Source organism: Xenopus laevis, chromosome 5L (genome assembly GCF_017654675.1).
Source record: "Xenopus laevis strain J_2021 chromosome 5L, Xenopus_laevis_v10.1, whole genome shotgun sequence".
In the NCBI taxonomy this organism is placed as follows: Eukaryota; Metazoa; Chordata; class Amphibia; order Anura; family Pipidae; genus Xenopus; species Xenopus laevis.
In genome coordinates, this window is record NC_054379.1 from 82,438,399 (window position 1) to 82,452,938 (window position 14,540).

General features: G+C 37.0%; 1 protein-coding gene across 1 annotated transcript in view; it reads left to right on the forward strand.

Annotated features, from left to right (window-relative positions):
- LOC108716846 (all trans-polyprenyl-diphosphate synthase PDSS2) overlaps positions 1-14,540 on the forward strand; it is a 100,222-nt gene that overhangs the window by 22,755 nt on the left and 62,927 nt on the right. The window contains exon 2 of the mRNA XM_018263337.2: positions 4,133-4,270. Coding sequence (XP_018118826.1) covers positions 4,133-4,270 — 138 coding nt within the window. The remainder of the gene's footprint in view (positions 1-4,132; positions 4,271-14,540) is intronic.

Sequence of the window (14,540 nt, forward strand, 5' to 3'; positions counted from 1 at the left end):
ACCCTATTGGGTTTATTTAATATTTAACTGATTTTTTAGACAAAGTATAGAGATCCAAATTATGTAAAGATCCTTTATCTGGAAAACCCCAGGGCCCGAACATTCTGGATAACAGGTCCCATAAAATTAATTGCTATAGGTCCCATACCTGTAGCAATTAATTTTTTGTACTGGACAAAAATGGGATCCTAAAGCTGGCCGCAAATGTGCACATTTTAGCCTCAAATCCGACCAACGATTGTACGTTGCAATCTTCCAATCTGCAACTAAATATTCAGATTAAATAAAGTGGTAAAAGAACAAATCAGACAATGGTCTGGACATGACAGCAATTGTATGAAAGTTATGACCGACAAATTCTAGTGACAGTCGCCCATTGATATTGTCAGATAGATAATACATGCAGAGATATCGTTAGCCGAAAGTAATCTTCCAACCTGTCTGATCCACTACAGAACCGATCATCATGGTACGAAAAATGTCAGGACAATCCAAACACGGTCCAAAAATCGTACAAAACTAATCTTCATACAGCTTTATCTTTGCCTCTGTGGCCAGCTTAATTCTTAGTTTCCATACTATACATGCAGTCTTCAGCTCTGTTAGTTGAACCTGCACAAATGTATTGTCCAGTTTAATATACATGCATTCATTCCCATGCATACATACTGTACATACATTCATATTAAAACGTTTGGGAACCCCTCTCAGACTGCATAATAATTTAAACCACTTTCAACAAAATAGATAACAGTGGTATGTCTTTCATTTCCCAGGAACATCTGAGTACTGGGGTGTTTTCTGAACAAAGATTTTTATTGAAGCAGTATTCAGTTGTATGAAATTAAATCAAATGTGAAAAACTGGCTATGCAAATATTTGGGTACCCTTGTAATTTTGCTAATTTGAATGCATGTATCTGCTCAATACTGATTACTGGCAACACCAAATTGGTTGCATTAGCTCGTTAAGCCTTGAACTTCATAGGCAGGTGTGTCCAATCATAAGAAAATGTATTTTTGGTGGCCAATTGCAAGTTGTGCTTCTGTTTGACTCTCCTCTGAAAAGTGACAGCATGGGATCCTAAAAGCAACTCTCAAAACATCTGAAAACAAAGATTGTTCAGTATCATGGTTTAGGGGAAGGCTACAAAAAGCTATCTCAGTGGTTTAAACTGTCAGTTTCAACTGTAAGGAATGTAATCAGGAAATGGAAGTTCACAGGCACAGTTGCTGGAAAACCCAGGTCTGGCACGGCAAGAAAAATACAGGAGCGGCATATGTGGAGGATTGTGAGAATGGTTACAGACAACCTGAAGATCATCTCCAAAGACCTGCAAGAACATCTTGCTGCAGATGGTGTATCTGTACATCGTTCTACAATTCAGCGCAATTTGCACAAAGAACATCTGTATGGCAGGGTGATGAGAAAGAAGCCTTTTCTGCACTCACATCCCAAACAGTTGCAAAAGTTGCTGTATGCAAAAGCTCATTTAGACAAGCCACAGTCATTTTGGAACAAAGTGCTTTTGACTGATGAGACAAAAATGTAGTTATTTGGTCATAACAAAAAGCACTTTGCATGGCAAAAGAGGAACACCGCATTCCAAGAAAAATACCTGCTACCTACTGTCATATTTGGTGGAAGTTCCATCATGCTGGGGGGCTGTGTTCAGGGACTGGGGCCCGTGTTAAAGTCGAGGGTTGGATGAATTCAACCCAATATTCTTCAGGATAATGCTCAAGCATCAGTCACTAAGTTGAAGTTCGCAGAGGTTGGATATTCCAACATAACATTGAACCTAAACACACTTCAGAATTACGAAGGCATTTATGCAGAGGGAGAAGTACAATATTCTGGAATGGCCGCCACAGTCCCCCAACTTGAATAGCATGGAAAATCTATGGGTTGATATGTAGCAGGCTGTCCATGCTCGTCAGCCATCAATAACTGTGAGGCTGTTACGTTTGCAAAAGGAACTAAACTAATTATTGATGTAATATCTCAGTTGGGGTGCCTAAATTTATGTGCTGTCTAATTTTGTTATGATGCATATTGCATATTTTGTGTTAATCCAATAAACTTTGTCACTGCTGAAATACTACTCTTTCCATAAGGCATGTTATATATTAAAAGTAAGTTGTTACTTTGAAAGCTCAGCCAATGATAAACAAAACTCCAAAGAAGGGTTCCCAAACTTTTTCATATGACTGTATATAATGCAGAGTTTTAATGTTTATGGGATATGGAATATATGTATTGTTAAGTAATCTATTTCACAGAAGCTGTACAAGTCTTGTGGGAAAACATCTCCATGTAATGCATGCAGTTAATAGAGTTTAACAAAAATAATTTTTCTCCTTTTGTCCCAATTACAATGTTTATTTTTAGCAAGCACAGACCTTTGAGTTTCTTGCTATAAAACACTCCCAAATGAAACACACTTTGCCAGTTAACATACCCTTTAAGAATTTTCCCTTCCATATCCACCATGTCCCTGTACAACCTGCGCAGCTGCTAATTATGTGCCAGGGGAGCAGCCCTTTGTGAATTAATACCTAGGGGCAGATTCACTAAGGGTCGAATTTCGAAGTAAAAAATACTTCGAAATTCGACCCTCGAATTGAAATCCTTCGACTTCGAATATCCAAGTCGAAGGATTTAGCGCTAAACGTTCGTTCGATCGATCGAAGGATTTTTCGTTCGATCGAACGATTAAATCCTTCGAATCGAACGATTCGAAGGATTTTAATCCAACGATCGAAGGAAAATCCTTCGATCAAAAAAAGGTTAGCAAACCTATGGGGACCTTCCCCATAGGCTAACATTGACTTCGGTAGGTTTTATCTGCCGAAGTAGGGGGTCGAAGTTTTTTTTAAAGGGAAAGTACTTCGACTATCGAATGGTCGAATAGTCGAACGATTTTTCGTTCGAAACGTTCGAATCGAAGTCGAAGGTCGTAGTCGAAGAACCCAAAAAATACTTCGAAATTCGAAGTATTTTTCATTCGAATCCTTCACTCGAGCTTAGTGAATCGGCCCCCTAGAGTTGTGCTGTTCAGGAGTGAATTGGACTTGAATCCCAGAGGAATCGTACAACAGCCTTAAACAACCTCCTGTTATATAAGAAGCACAACACTAATAAGACTTTGTGTGTGCTATATATGTGTAGATAGATGGCTAAATAGATATTTTGGGAAATCACTCTTTTGCACATGTAAAAGACAGTCATACAATGTTCCGAACAGATTTTTGCCTGTGTTTTAAACAATTGCTTGTTTAAGTCTTTGTCTTGCTGACAAAGAATCTGGCCCTTTTAAAGAACCTACATGCGCAATTTGGGCAAAGTAATACAACAAAACCAAAATGACAATTACATGTATTTTACCAGCCTAGCAGTCGGTAAAATAAATAAACCCTTAGTTTGGGAATATACACCATCCATAAGTGGGTACTGTGCAAAGGGTCCAATAGCATATAGCAAATAATCAATATGAAACATGAGTAAATAACTTCAAACATATTAGTGACAAGTCATCACAGCAAATAATATCAAAACATGTGATTCACGAAACATGTCAGGAGGGAGTGACTGACATGAGGTATGCAGCAAAGGACACTGCTTTGTGGTAAGTTATAATGCATTGTCTTTATATTGAGAATGACACATTTTGATATTATTAGCTGGTAAAATACCAGTCAGGGCCAGAGCTGGTATTAAAAATGTACTGGCAATGTACTTCTGCAACTTCTGCTCTGCCCCCAGCCCATCCTCCAGGCCCTCTATTCTGCCCTTCTCAAAACATTTAATAAAACAATAATGTTGATGGCCAGTAAGAAGTCTGGCAATCATGGACACTAGTTTCTAAACTAGTACAAGGTAACAAACACATTCAAAGAGGCCAAATAGTTTGTGCCACAATTACAGGGTTTTCAGTGCCTAACACAGATAAGCTGCATAGGCAAAAAGCAACACTGGTCACAAGTGGAAGCTTACTAAAACAACCACATCACGTATATATGTATAACTTTATTGATACAATGCTACTTGTATGTGCTCAGCTGTACATGATATATAAATTACAGGAAAATGCCATATGATGCTTATATACTAATTTGTTATATCTCCTCAGGACATTTGTGAATGACAGTCTAAAAAACCAGATGCAGATGCGAGGCCTGGTAGTGCTTCTTATCTCTAAAGCTGCTGGGCTAAGTAAATCAGCAGATCACACATTCCAGCATGACCTGGTTAGTGGCATTTGTGCCAGGTAAGTTAAAAAATTGTTTTCATAATAAATTTGACAGTTTAAATGATGGTATAGCAATAGAACAGTAGCTTATACTTTATTGGAGCTTGTTCTGTCCTCACTACAAAGGGCAAGGTGTAAAACTAGGGAAAGACAGAAATGACAGTGCTTAGTAAGCTGTACAGTATGTCATATCATATAACAAATACATTAAACACTGTGTAGCATGTGTAAACTAAAGGGGTGAGAGGCATCTGTATAATATGGGGTCTAAATACCTGGGCAAGAACTGAAATAGCAGTGCAATGAGGTGACTGCGCATAAACAGATATAAACTTGCATAGAAATGTACATAACAGGTAACTTATCATCTGCCTTTATAGATCAGGCTTGGGATAGAGTAATACCTACCAACGATGCTACGAAGAGGCTGGATAGGGTAAGATTGCTATGGATAGTGATGTGCTAGCTGTGTCAACATTTTGGAAACAAAAAGAGGGACAAAAAAGTTGGTGTGCATAGCACGGCAAAATCGTTTTGACCACGCCCATTTTTCATTTGTCCATTTTTGATGTTCATTTTACAGAATTTGGCAGGTTATGAAAGTTTGAACATATTTCTGTGGTTTTTTCAGTTATTACAGTTTTGCTAGTGAAGGTGAATTGCCCTTTAAGCTGTGAGTCTAACTTCTCAAAAAGGACCTGTTATCTTATATTGTTACAATTACTTATTTGTTACAAAAAGTATCTTATCTGCTGCTGTGGTTGTTCTGGGCTCTCTGCCAGAAGCCAATTTAGTTAGAAATGTTGTTTCTTTTTCTGGCTGTTGAGTGCAGAGAAAAACTTGACTTTCCAGTACAAACGAGGGACTGCGGGTCAAAAGAGGGACTTGTCTCTCTTAAAACAGGACAGTTGTGAGGTATGCACTATGAAGATGGCAGCTAGAGTGATCTTTTCCTGGTATTACACCAAATGACTGCAATTATAAATGAAAAGATGATAATTTACTTTGTTTTAAATTCAAATCTGCTCACTTTTATTATGCCTTGTGTTTACAAATGGCAGTGAAGTACAGAAAGCTTTGGGTTTTTTTTTAAATCTCTTTTATTTATGCATTTTCCATGAGAACAGGTACAGTTATCCATTGCACCATCATGTTATAATAGTTTATTCATATAGAATGATTTTGTATTGTTATATCCAGGTCATCATAAAATACCGTAAATTATTATAAATGTTGGAAAAATTTATTATTTCTCATCTTAATTTTAGAACCCATGCTGTTTTACTCTAATTAAAATCTGCAGTTCAGTTAGCCTTGCAGGTTATTAATGGCAAGTAAATCCAACATTTCTTCACTCTTTCCATGTGAACCTACATCATTTAGATATGGAATAAATGCAGAGAAACAAGAGATAAGAGATTAACTTCATTAAACAGTTCTTGTATTCTATATTACGCTTTTATTGTTTTATAAACGTATTGTGTTTATCCTCAGCAGAACAGGTTAATCAATCAGATTAAACAAATTGCAGGTAAGGGACCTGTTATCCAGAATGCTTGGGACCTGAGGTTTTCCAGATAACGGATCTTTCTGTAAATTGGATCTTCATGCCTTAAGTCTATTAGAAAATCATGTAAACATTAAATAAACCCAATACGATGGGGTTGATTCCAATAAGGATTAATTATATCTTAATGGAATCAAGTACAAGCTACTGTTTTATTAATACAGAGAAAAATACTGTACTGTATTTTAATAAATGGAATAAGTGGATCCTGTACTCAAGAGAGACAGAAGACAGAACAAAGGATTGACCAGACATTATATAGCCTCTGATCATGGGAAAGGAGTAAAAGGGAGTAGAAGGGAGTGATAAGGAGTACGTTCCAGTGTGCAATTAACTGGTATGGGAAAAATAAAGGAGTACTTTAGATGAGCTCAGGGACAATTCTCCTAGGCACAAGAATACAAAAACAATACAGCATACTGATAAGAACCCACTCGGCAAATATTACTACCACTAAGGAGGGCAGGAATCTGTGGGCAAAGTGTGGCCTGCACAACTTTTGCTCCACAATGTCTAAACACACAAGTGGGAATTGTAGTAACTCACTGCTGAAAGTAATCGTTATAGCTCATGGTTGAAACTGCTACCTTCAGCTGTTCCAGTTGACTAGAACGGGAAGCAGGTAACAGCAACACAACACAGCAACACAACAAACATATGACATATGACATATCTAAAGGTGAAATGAATGCATGATGGGACAGTCTAAATAAGGGATTAGCCAAAGCTAATAGTATTTAAAGAGATGGTACATTTTTAGTATGTTATAGAAAGGCCAATTCTAAGCAACTTTTCTATTGGTCATCCTTGTTTATTTTTTTATAGTTTTGGAATTATTTGCCTTTTTCTTCTGAATCTTTCTAGCTTTCAAATGGAGGTCACTGACCCCATCTAAAAAATACAAACTCTGTAAAGCTCCAAATGTATTGTTCTTGCTGCTTTTTATTACTTGTCTTTCTATTCAGGCCCTCTCCTATTCATTTATAAGGTACAAGGAGGCCAATAAATGATGCAAAGAAGCTAAAAGGGTAAGCTAAAATTGATTTTGAAAACAAAATAAAAGCGCAGATTCTGAACTCATATTTTTCATCTAGCTACACAAATGAGGAACCAGTAAGTGAAGGTTTCCTTCTTAATAGTCCAAATTCTAGTAATACAACTAATGATGCATGGTTCACACATGATGAAATTCAAAAGAGAATAGAACATGTTAAGATTAACATTAAAAGGTCCGGGGCCAGATGGTATTCATCCCAGGGTACTTAGCGAGCTAAGCTCTGTGATTGCCAAACCTCTTTACTTAATTTTTCAGGATTCTTTGAGATCTGGCATAGTGCAGAGAGACTGGCGAATTGCTAATGTGGTGCCTCTATTCATAAAAGGATCCCGTTCTCAGCCTTAAAACTATAGGCCAGTTAGTCTGACGTCAGTGGTAGGAAAGCTTTTCGAAGGGTTAATAAAGGATAAGATACTGGACTTCATAGCAAATCATAATACTATGAGTTTGTGCCATCATGGTTTTATGTGTAATAGATCTTGTCAGACTAACTTAATTTCTTTTTATGAGAAGGTAAGTAGAGACCTCGATTCTGGGATGGCAGTGGATGTGATTTACTTAGACTTTGCTAAAGCATTTGATACAGTGCAACACAAAAGGTTACTGGTTAAATTAAGGAATGTTGGCCTGGAACATAGTATTTGTACCTGGATAGAGAACTGGCTAAAAGATAGACTACAAAGAGTGGTGGTAAATGGAACATTTTCTAATTGGACCAGTGTTGTTAGTGGAGTACCACAGGGCTCTGTACTAGGTCCCTTGCTTTTCAACTTGTTTATTAATGACCTGGAGGTGGGCATTGAAAGTACTGTTTCTATTTTTGCAGATGATACTAAATTGTGCAGAACTATAGGTTCCATGCAGGATGCTGCCACTTTGCAGAGTGACTTGTCTAAGTTGGAAAACTGTCAATGTTGATAAATGCAAGGTTATGCACTTTGGTAAAAATAATTTAAATGCAAGTTATACACTAAATGGCAGTATGTTGGGAGTTTCCTTAAATGAGAAGGATCTAGGGTTTTTTGTAGATAACAAGTTGTCTAATTCTGGGCAGTGTCATTCTGAAGCTACTAAAGCAAATTAAGTTCTGTCTTGCATAAAAAAAGGGCATTAACTCAAGGGATGAAAACATAATTATGCCTCTTTATAGGTCCCTGGTAAGGCCTCATCTGGAGTATGCAGTGCAGTTTTGGACTCCAGTCCTTAAGAGGGATATAAATGAGCTGGAGAGAGTGCAGAGACGTGCAACTAAATTGGTTAGAGGGATGGAAGACTTAAATTATGAGGGTAGACTGTCAAGGTTGGGGTTGTTTTCTCTGGAAAAAAAAGGTGCTTGCGAGGGGACATGATTACACTTTACAAGTACATTAGAGGACATTATAGACAAATGGCAGGGGACCTTTTTACCCATAAAGTGGATCACCGTACCAGAGGCCACCCCTTTAGACTAGAAGAAAAGAACTTTCATTTGAAGCAACATAGGGGGTTCTTCACAGTCAAGACAGTGAGGTTGTGGAATGCACTGCCGGGTGATGTTGTGATGGCTGATTCAGTTAATGCCTTTAAGAATGGCTTTGATGATTTCTTGGACAGACATAATATCAAAGGCTATTATGATACTAAGCTCTATAGTTAGTATAGGTATGGGTATATAGAATTTAATTAAAAGTAAAAAGGGCGGTGTGTATGGATGCTGGGTTTTCATTTGGAGGGGTTGAACTTGATGGACTTTGTCTTTTTTCAACCCAATTTAACTATGTAACTATGTAACTATTCATATTCCAGTCTCTTATTCAAATCAGTGCATGGATGCTATTGTAATTTGGACCGTAGCAACCAGATTGCTGAAATTGCAAACTGGAGAGCTGCTGAATAAAAAGCTAAATAACTCAAAAACCACTAATAATAAAACATGAAAACCTATTGCAAATTGTCTCAGAATATCACTCTCTACATCATACTAAAACTCAAAGGTGAACGACCCCATCAAGCACATGCTTTTCCAATTCTCTTTTAGCATGTTCTTTTAATGTAGGCAGACATGTAGGGACATGCTGTTTTGTAGCAGGGAAAAGGTAGTACTTTGTATGTTTTGCTGTCCGTACATGCAGAGAGAACATAAAGAAATGGAAAGTAATGCAATTGTCTGCTGGCCGTGGTGTTTCTACTTAAAGCTTTTGTAATGTACTGTAGCATTTATGATTTCAGGCTATAGAAAGACTAGATTAAGGATTTGCACAGCCAGGATAATCTGACTCATTGCACGTGCCTGAATCTTGGCTTGACTGGATGCTTGGAGAGTTCTGTGTGTCAGTTTACTGTGCGATACTGTTGTCTCCATGGTGAGTAGGGCTAGGGAAGAGTTTAATGGCTCTAAAGCAGGATTGGTGGGCAGCGAATTGTATAAAGTCTTAATTGCACTGAAGGATTTAATAGTAAGATGGCATCGTTCTGCTCTAATTCAGTCATATGGAACAATCCCAAATGGGCTTTTCACAAAGTGTTAAAATGAGGCGCAGTCTGTCACTTATGGAAATGCAACAAAATCTCTGCTATACAAGTACAACCTTAACCTCCACTCCCCCCCCCACACACACATGTGTTATTGTAGTAAAATATTCAGATTTGCACAATATATGTGTATTTCAGTGGGCATATATCTTGTGCCATATGACCTCTGTTTCCAGGTATTTGCTGCTTTACATTTCAGCATGCTGTTCTAAACTCTAATTGTATACACTATCAGGCTAAAAATTGCCAGCGTCTTTTGCAGGCCAATCATCAGAAGTTTTGAAAGCCCCTTTATGAGATAATGCTGGGAGCCATAATGGAAAAATTCATGCTTTGCTATGTTTATATGCAAAGCCTGTTATATGTAATACAGAATCCATAGCATGGGTCTCCCTTCACTCTTCTTAAAGTAACCTTTTTAGTTATATCCTTTAAGTGCCAGCAGAATTTCCCTTTTCATTTGCATTCAGTGCCAGTTTTCTCTCACTTTAGGGGCATTTCCTGGGACGGATTTTTAGTTCACCTACTTTTTGTGTTTGTGTATTTCCACTTCTGGAGCAAGATATATAGCTCCAAATACCAAATAATTTTTTTCAAAAATGGCTATTTTTCATGATATATTATTTCATGCACACAAAATCGACTGATTTGGAAAGCCTCATGTCTCTCAAATGTGCCAATACCAGATATGCATAGTTTTATGGAGATTTATAACTTTTATAGATCATAGGTTTGCAGCAGTAAATTACCAAATTTTCAAAGCACTACAGCACGATACAGCATACTTTAGATTCCATAGCCAAAAAAACTGGAACTGTAGGTTTACACCAGTAACCCATATATTTATGGAAAGTACACATTCAGGCGAATCCAAAACGGGTAATCATTCTACTCCAAGCTACTGATTCACAATGCTTACCCAAATCTGATGCTTTTGATGTAATAATGGAAAATCGCATCTTTTCTGCCACATAGCAAATATGAATGCCAAGGGTCCACTAAACAGTTTAATGCCAATTGTGCATATGAATACTAAAGTATCTGGAGCCTAGAGACTCCAAAATGAAGTTAAGGCATACACATTTCATAGCATATATTTCTACCAAAATAAATACTACCTGATTTATGTAGGGTAAAAGCAGCAAATTAGTAAGTCAACCACAGAATACCATATATTTTCCGAAAGTACACATTCTGATGAATCCAAAATGGGTTTCATTTTCGGAAAATCGTCACAAAGCTTGCATTTTACCCCATTATATACCCCAGATTTTGTAAGGTACCATCATAAAACACCCTAAATAAGCAAGCAGTAGCATCTGTGGCACTTCTGCACTTCTGTACTTTTATCCACAGAACATAGATTCCAAGTTATGTGGGACTTAAAGGGTTAAATAAGAAAGTGGAAGACCTCAGACGGTGTTCTTTTTAAAATATGTAATAAATAAACAATAGAAAAATATAACCTTTACCCTAACATCCCCCTCCAGCACCATCTTCTCCTTCCCGTAGTATCAGTAAACCAGGTATTTCTTTCTTTACCTCCATTTAAGGTCAAGTTGTATGTTTTATTTCAGGTAGCTTAGGAACCTGCAAGGAAGGATGTGCTTTTTATCTGGTAATAACTAGTAATACCAAATTTATCTCCAACACTAGTTTTAGTTAATGTGCTGTATTCCATAATTTGCAGCAATATAAAAAGCAAGAGAGATAAAATCTTCTTATTGTGCAAGGGCGGTTCTCTGTAGGGAATGAATGTAAAATTAATATTTAGTTTAGATCTCACAAAGAGAGCAATTAAGTGCAAATTATACATGCCATCTTAAAATATGATCATTGCTCAGAAATCTTTCTAATTACTGTCATGTATAATGCTCCCTAAAGCAAAACAACTGACCCTTTACAACCAAAATCATTTGCACTTTTCTTGTACAATCTTAGTTATGTCAGATCCTAAAAGCAGGGTCATTGAGCTATTTTTTTGTTCTCAGTTATTTTACATTTTATCCACTGCAGTAAAAAGGGACTATCTTAACATATTTTGATAAAATCTAACTGTATTTATTTTCTTGCTGAATGTTAAATTTGCAAATCACATTTGGTTCAGTAGCACCCAAGCTAAATCAGGGATCCAAAGGGATTGTGGCGGTATAAGTATTAAATGACCATTAAACTGCTGTTGATTTGTACATAATTGGTAGAAATGCTCATAATGTGCACAAACCCATGTTTTACTAGAAATTAATTCTTTATAAGCACATGTATTTAAAAAAATATGTTTTATTGCAATAAAAGTGTGATGGGTTGAAAACATGCACACAGCAGGGAAGCACCGTGCTATATATCAGTGTTAAAAAAGGAAATTTATATCAAATGAGGTTTAAAAGGTTTGGTAACAGGGGTACAAGCAAAACCTGGCTAAGACCCACAAGTAGAACAACACAGCCCCATAAAGTATCCATAGTTTAGTAGAAAAAAGTTGCTGAACTGGCATAATCATGCAAAAATGCCATTAGGCTTATTAGTGTCAACTGAACCTCAATTTTATAATTCCAAATTACAGGGCAATACAGGTAAAGGGTATGGGATCTGCTATCTAGAAATCCAGAAATTTCCAAAGTTACGCGCCATGTTAAAGTACAATAGATGTAAACGTAGCAGCAAATACATTACATTACACAAGCATGGGAAAGCTTTAAAGAATAAAATAAGAGTTGTTATTTTGCCCTATACATGTGCCCACTGTATAGTTTAGGTGCCATATGTTAGGAAATGTAGGGGGGAAGGAGGGTACCCCCAAAAAAATTATGCTCTTTTTCAGCCTATCACCCTTAAAAAAGTAAGACGCCAGCATTTTTGGGGACTTAGAAAAAATGTCAACTTTTTTTGAAGCAAGGCCTATCTGCACTTCGCCTGGTCTGAGGTGGCAAAGGCAAGTCTGGCGCAAGAGGTAACGTTCAGTAAAATGCGCAAGTTAATGAATTAGCATAGTTACATCCCTTCACCATAGCGCAACCTCGACCTGGTGTAAGGGTGCGAAGTAGCGCTAGCGTAGGTCCACTTCTCTAGCGAATTTACACCAGCACTCATAAGTAAATCGGCGAAGTAACGAAATGACGTCACACTGGCGAATTTGCGCTAGCATTAGCCGCGTTTGCCCCATAGACTCAATCTCAATAAAATATTCCCTTTTTTAAAAATGATTTCCCTTTTCTCTGCAAATATAAGACTGTACCTTGTACATTATGCCAAGATATAATGAATCCTTTTATAGGCAAAGCAATTATTGGGGTAATTTGATATTTAAATTATTTTTAGAAGATTTAAGGCATGGAAATACAAAATACAGAATTATCCCTTATCTGGTAAACTCCAAGTCCTGAGCATTCTGAATCACAGGTCCCATACCTGTATTTTTTTTTTCAGCATTACTTAAGTAAATAGGGTTATTGATGAGTGAATCTATCCTGTATTTCTTTGCATACAATTTCACATAACTGCAAAAAATTCACAAAATACAATGAAGTCCATGAGCATTTTTTCTCTGTGAAACTTGGAGGTTGTGCTGCACATCATTTTTACCTTCTCTGTTAAATTAAGCATTTTTTGTGCTACAGCTGACCAAAGGGAGGGGGTCTTAGTATCTCTATTTAAATGAAGATTACAGGAAGTGGTAGCCAGGATAAAAACTAAATCTGTTAAAATATGAAAATATATATAAGCACAATGTGAGTCATGTGACAGAAATTATATCACTAAGCAACTATTATAACTGATAACATCAGTAAGCACGGAGACATTTTGTGCCTTAAGCTACAAAAAATGCCTTACTCTTTAAACTAAACAGGGATTGTTTGTCCATATATTGCAATATATTTAAGCTGGTCAACTACATCAGTCATCCCATGTCTCAATGTCTTAAATATATTGATAATGGGTTGAGTGCAGAGGACTCTTGTATTTGACTATATGTATTTTGTGGTCACAGCCTCATTGCACCCCCGCCTAATGGTTTTAAAAATTAGTGGTGAGCACAATTTTCCCTTGTTTGTTATAGTTTATACAGGAGCAGTGACCAGCTCCCACCCTTCCCAGCTATAGTCAGGTGATCCCACTGGTGGCCAATAAAAGGGCAGCCAAGTTTGGGAGTTTTAACATTGAAAGCAGCTAGTAAGTTACAGGGTTAGACTGAGTCCATGTGTAAAATGAAGCAATAGAATTCCTAATGAATCAGATGAGTGTAGGACTAACTTATTGGTTAGTATAAGGTACCTTTGACTTAATCTTCACATGGTTTGGCTGAGTCAGGGGGTCATTTATCAACAAAGGGCAAATTTGCCCATGGGCAGTAACACATGGCAACCAATCAAATTGCTGCATTCATTGTTCTACTTGCAGCTGGCTTCAAAAAGCTAATCACTGATTGGCTGCTATAGGTAATTGCCCATGGGCAAATTTGCCCAGTGTTGATAAATGACCCCATGACTCAGCCAAACCATGTCAAGATTAAGTCAAAGGTACCTTATACTAGCCAATAAGTTAGTCCTACACTCATCTGATTCATTAGGAATTCTATTGCTTCATTTTACACATGGACTCAGTCTAACCCTGTAACTTACTTGAGACCTTCAGTAGCAAGGTGTTTAATTTATGCATGCTACACATTTGGCCTCAATGCATTTTAATGTTCATTCTTTAAGTGTTTAAAGAATAATGTCTACACTTCTAGTGTTACACGAACATTCATTAGATGTAATATGTTTCAGGGAAACACTTGGCTGACTGCATATTGATACAGAGAGATGCTGGTGTCTAGAGGTAACCGACACCACTTTGTAATTGAAATTTGTGTTGCTCTCTTGCAATTTGTTTCAAAATATTCTTTGCAAATCACATTTCACAGTGAAACGGAGAAAATGAAAGGAAAATTTAAAACATCTTTGCATCCGGCATTTTTCACCATTGGATACTGATTTTTGATTGGCTCATAGGGTGAAAGTTAACATTATTATTATTACCATGTATTTATATAGTGCCAGTATATGCTGTTTTGTTTTTGTAGGAATGTGCAAATGCAATGTGCTTCGGCTATTTGGCTTTCCTTGGGGTCTGACATGTAAGTAGAATGAAAAAAAGATCAGTTCGATCACAAT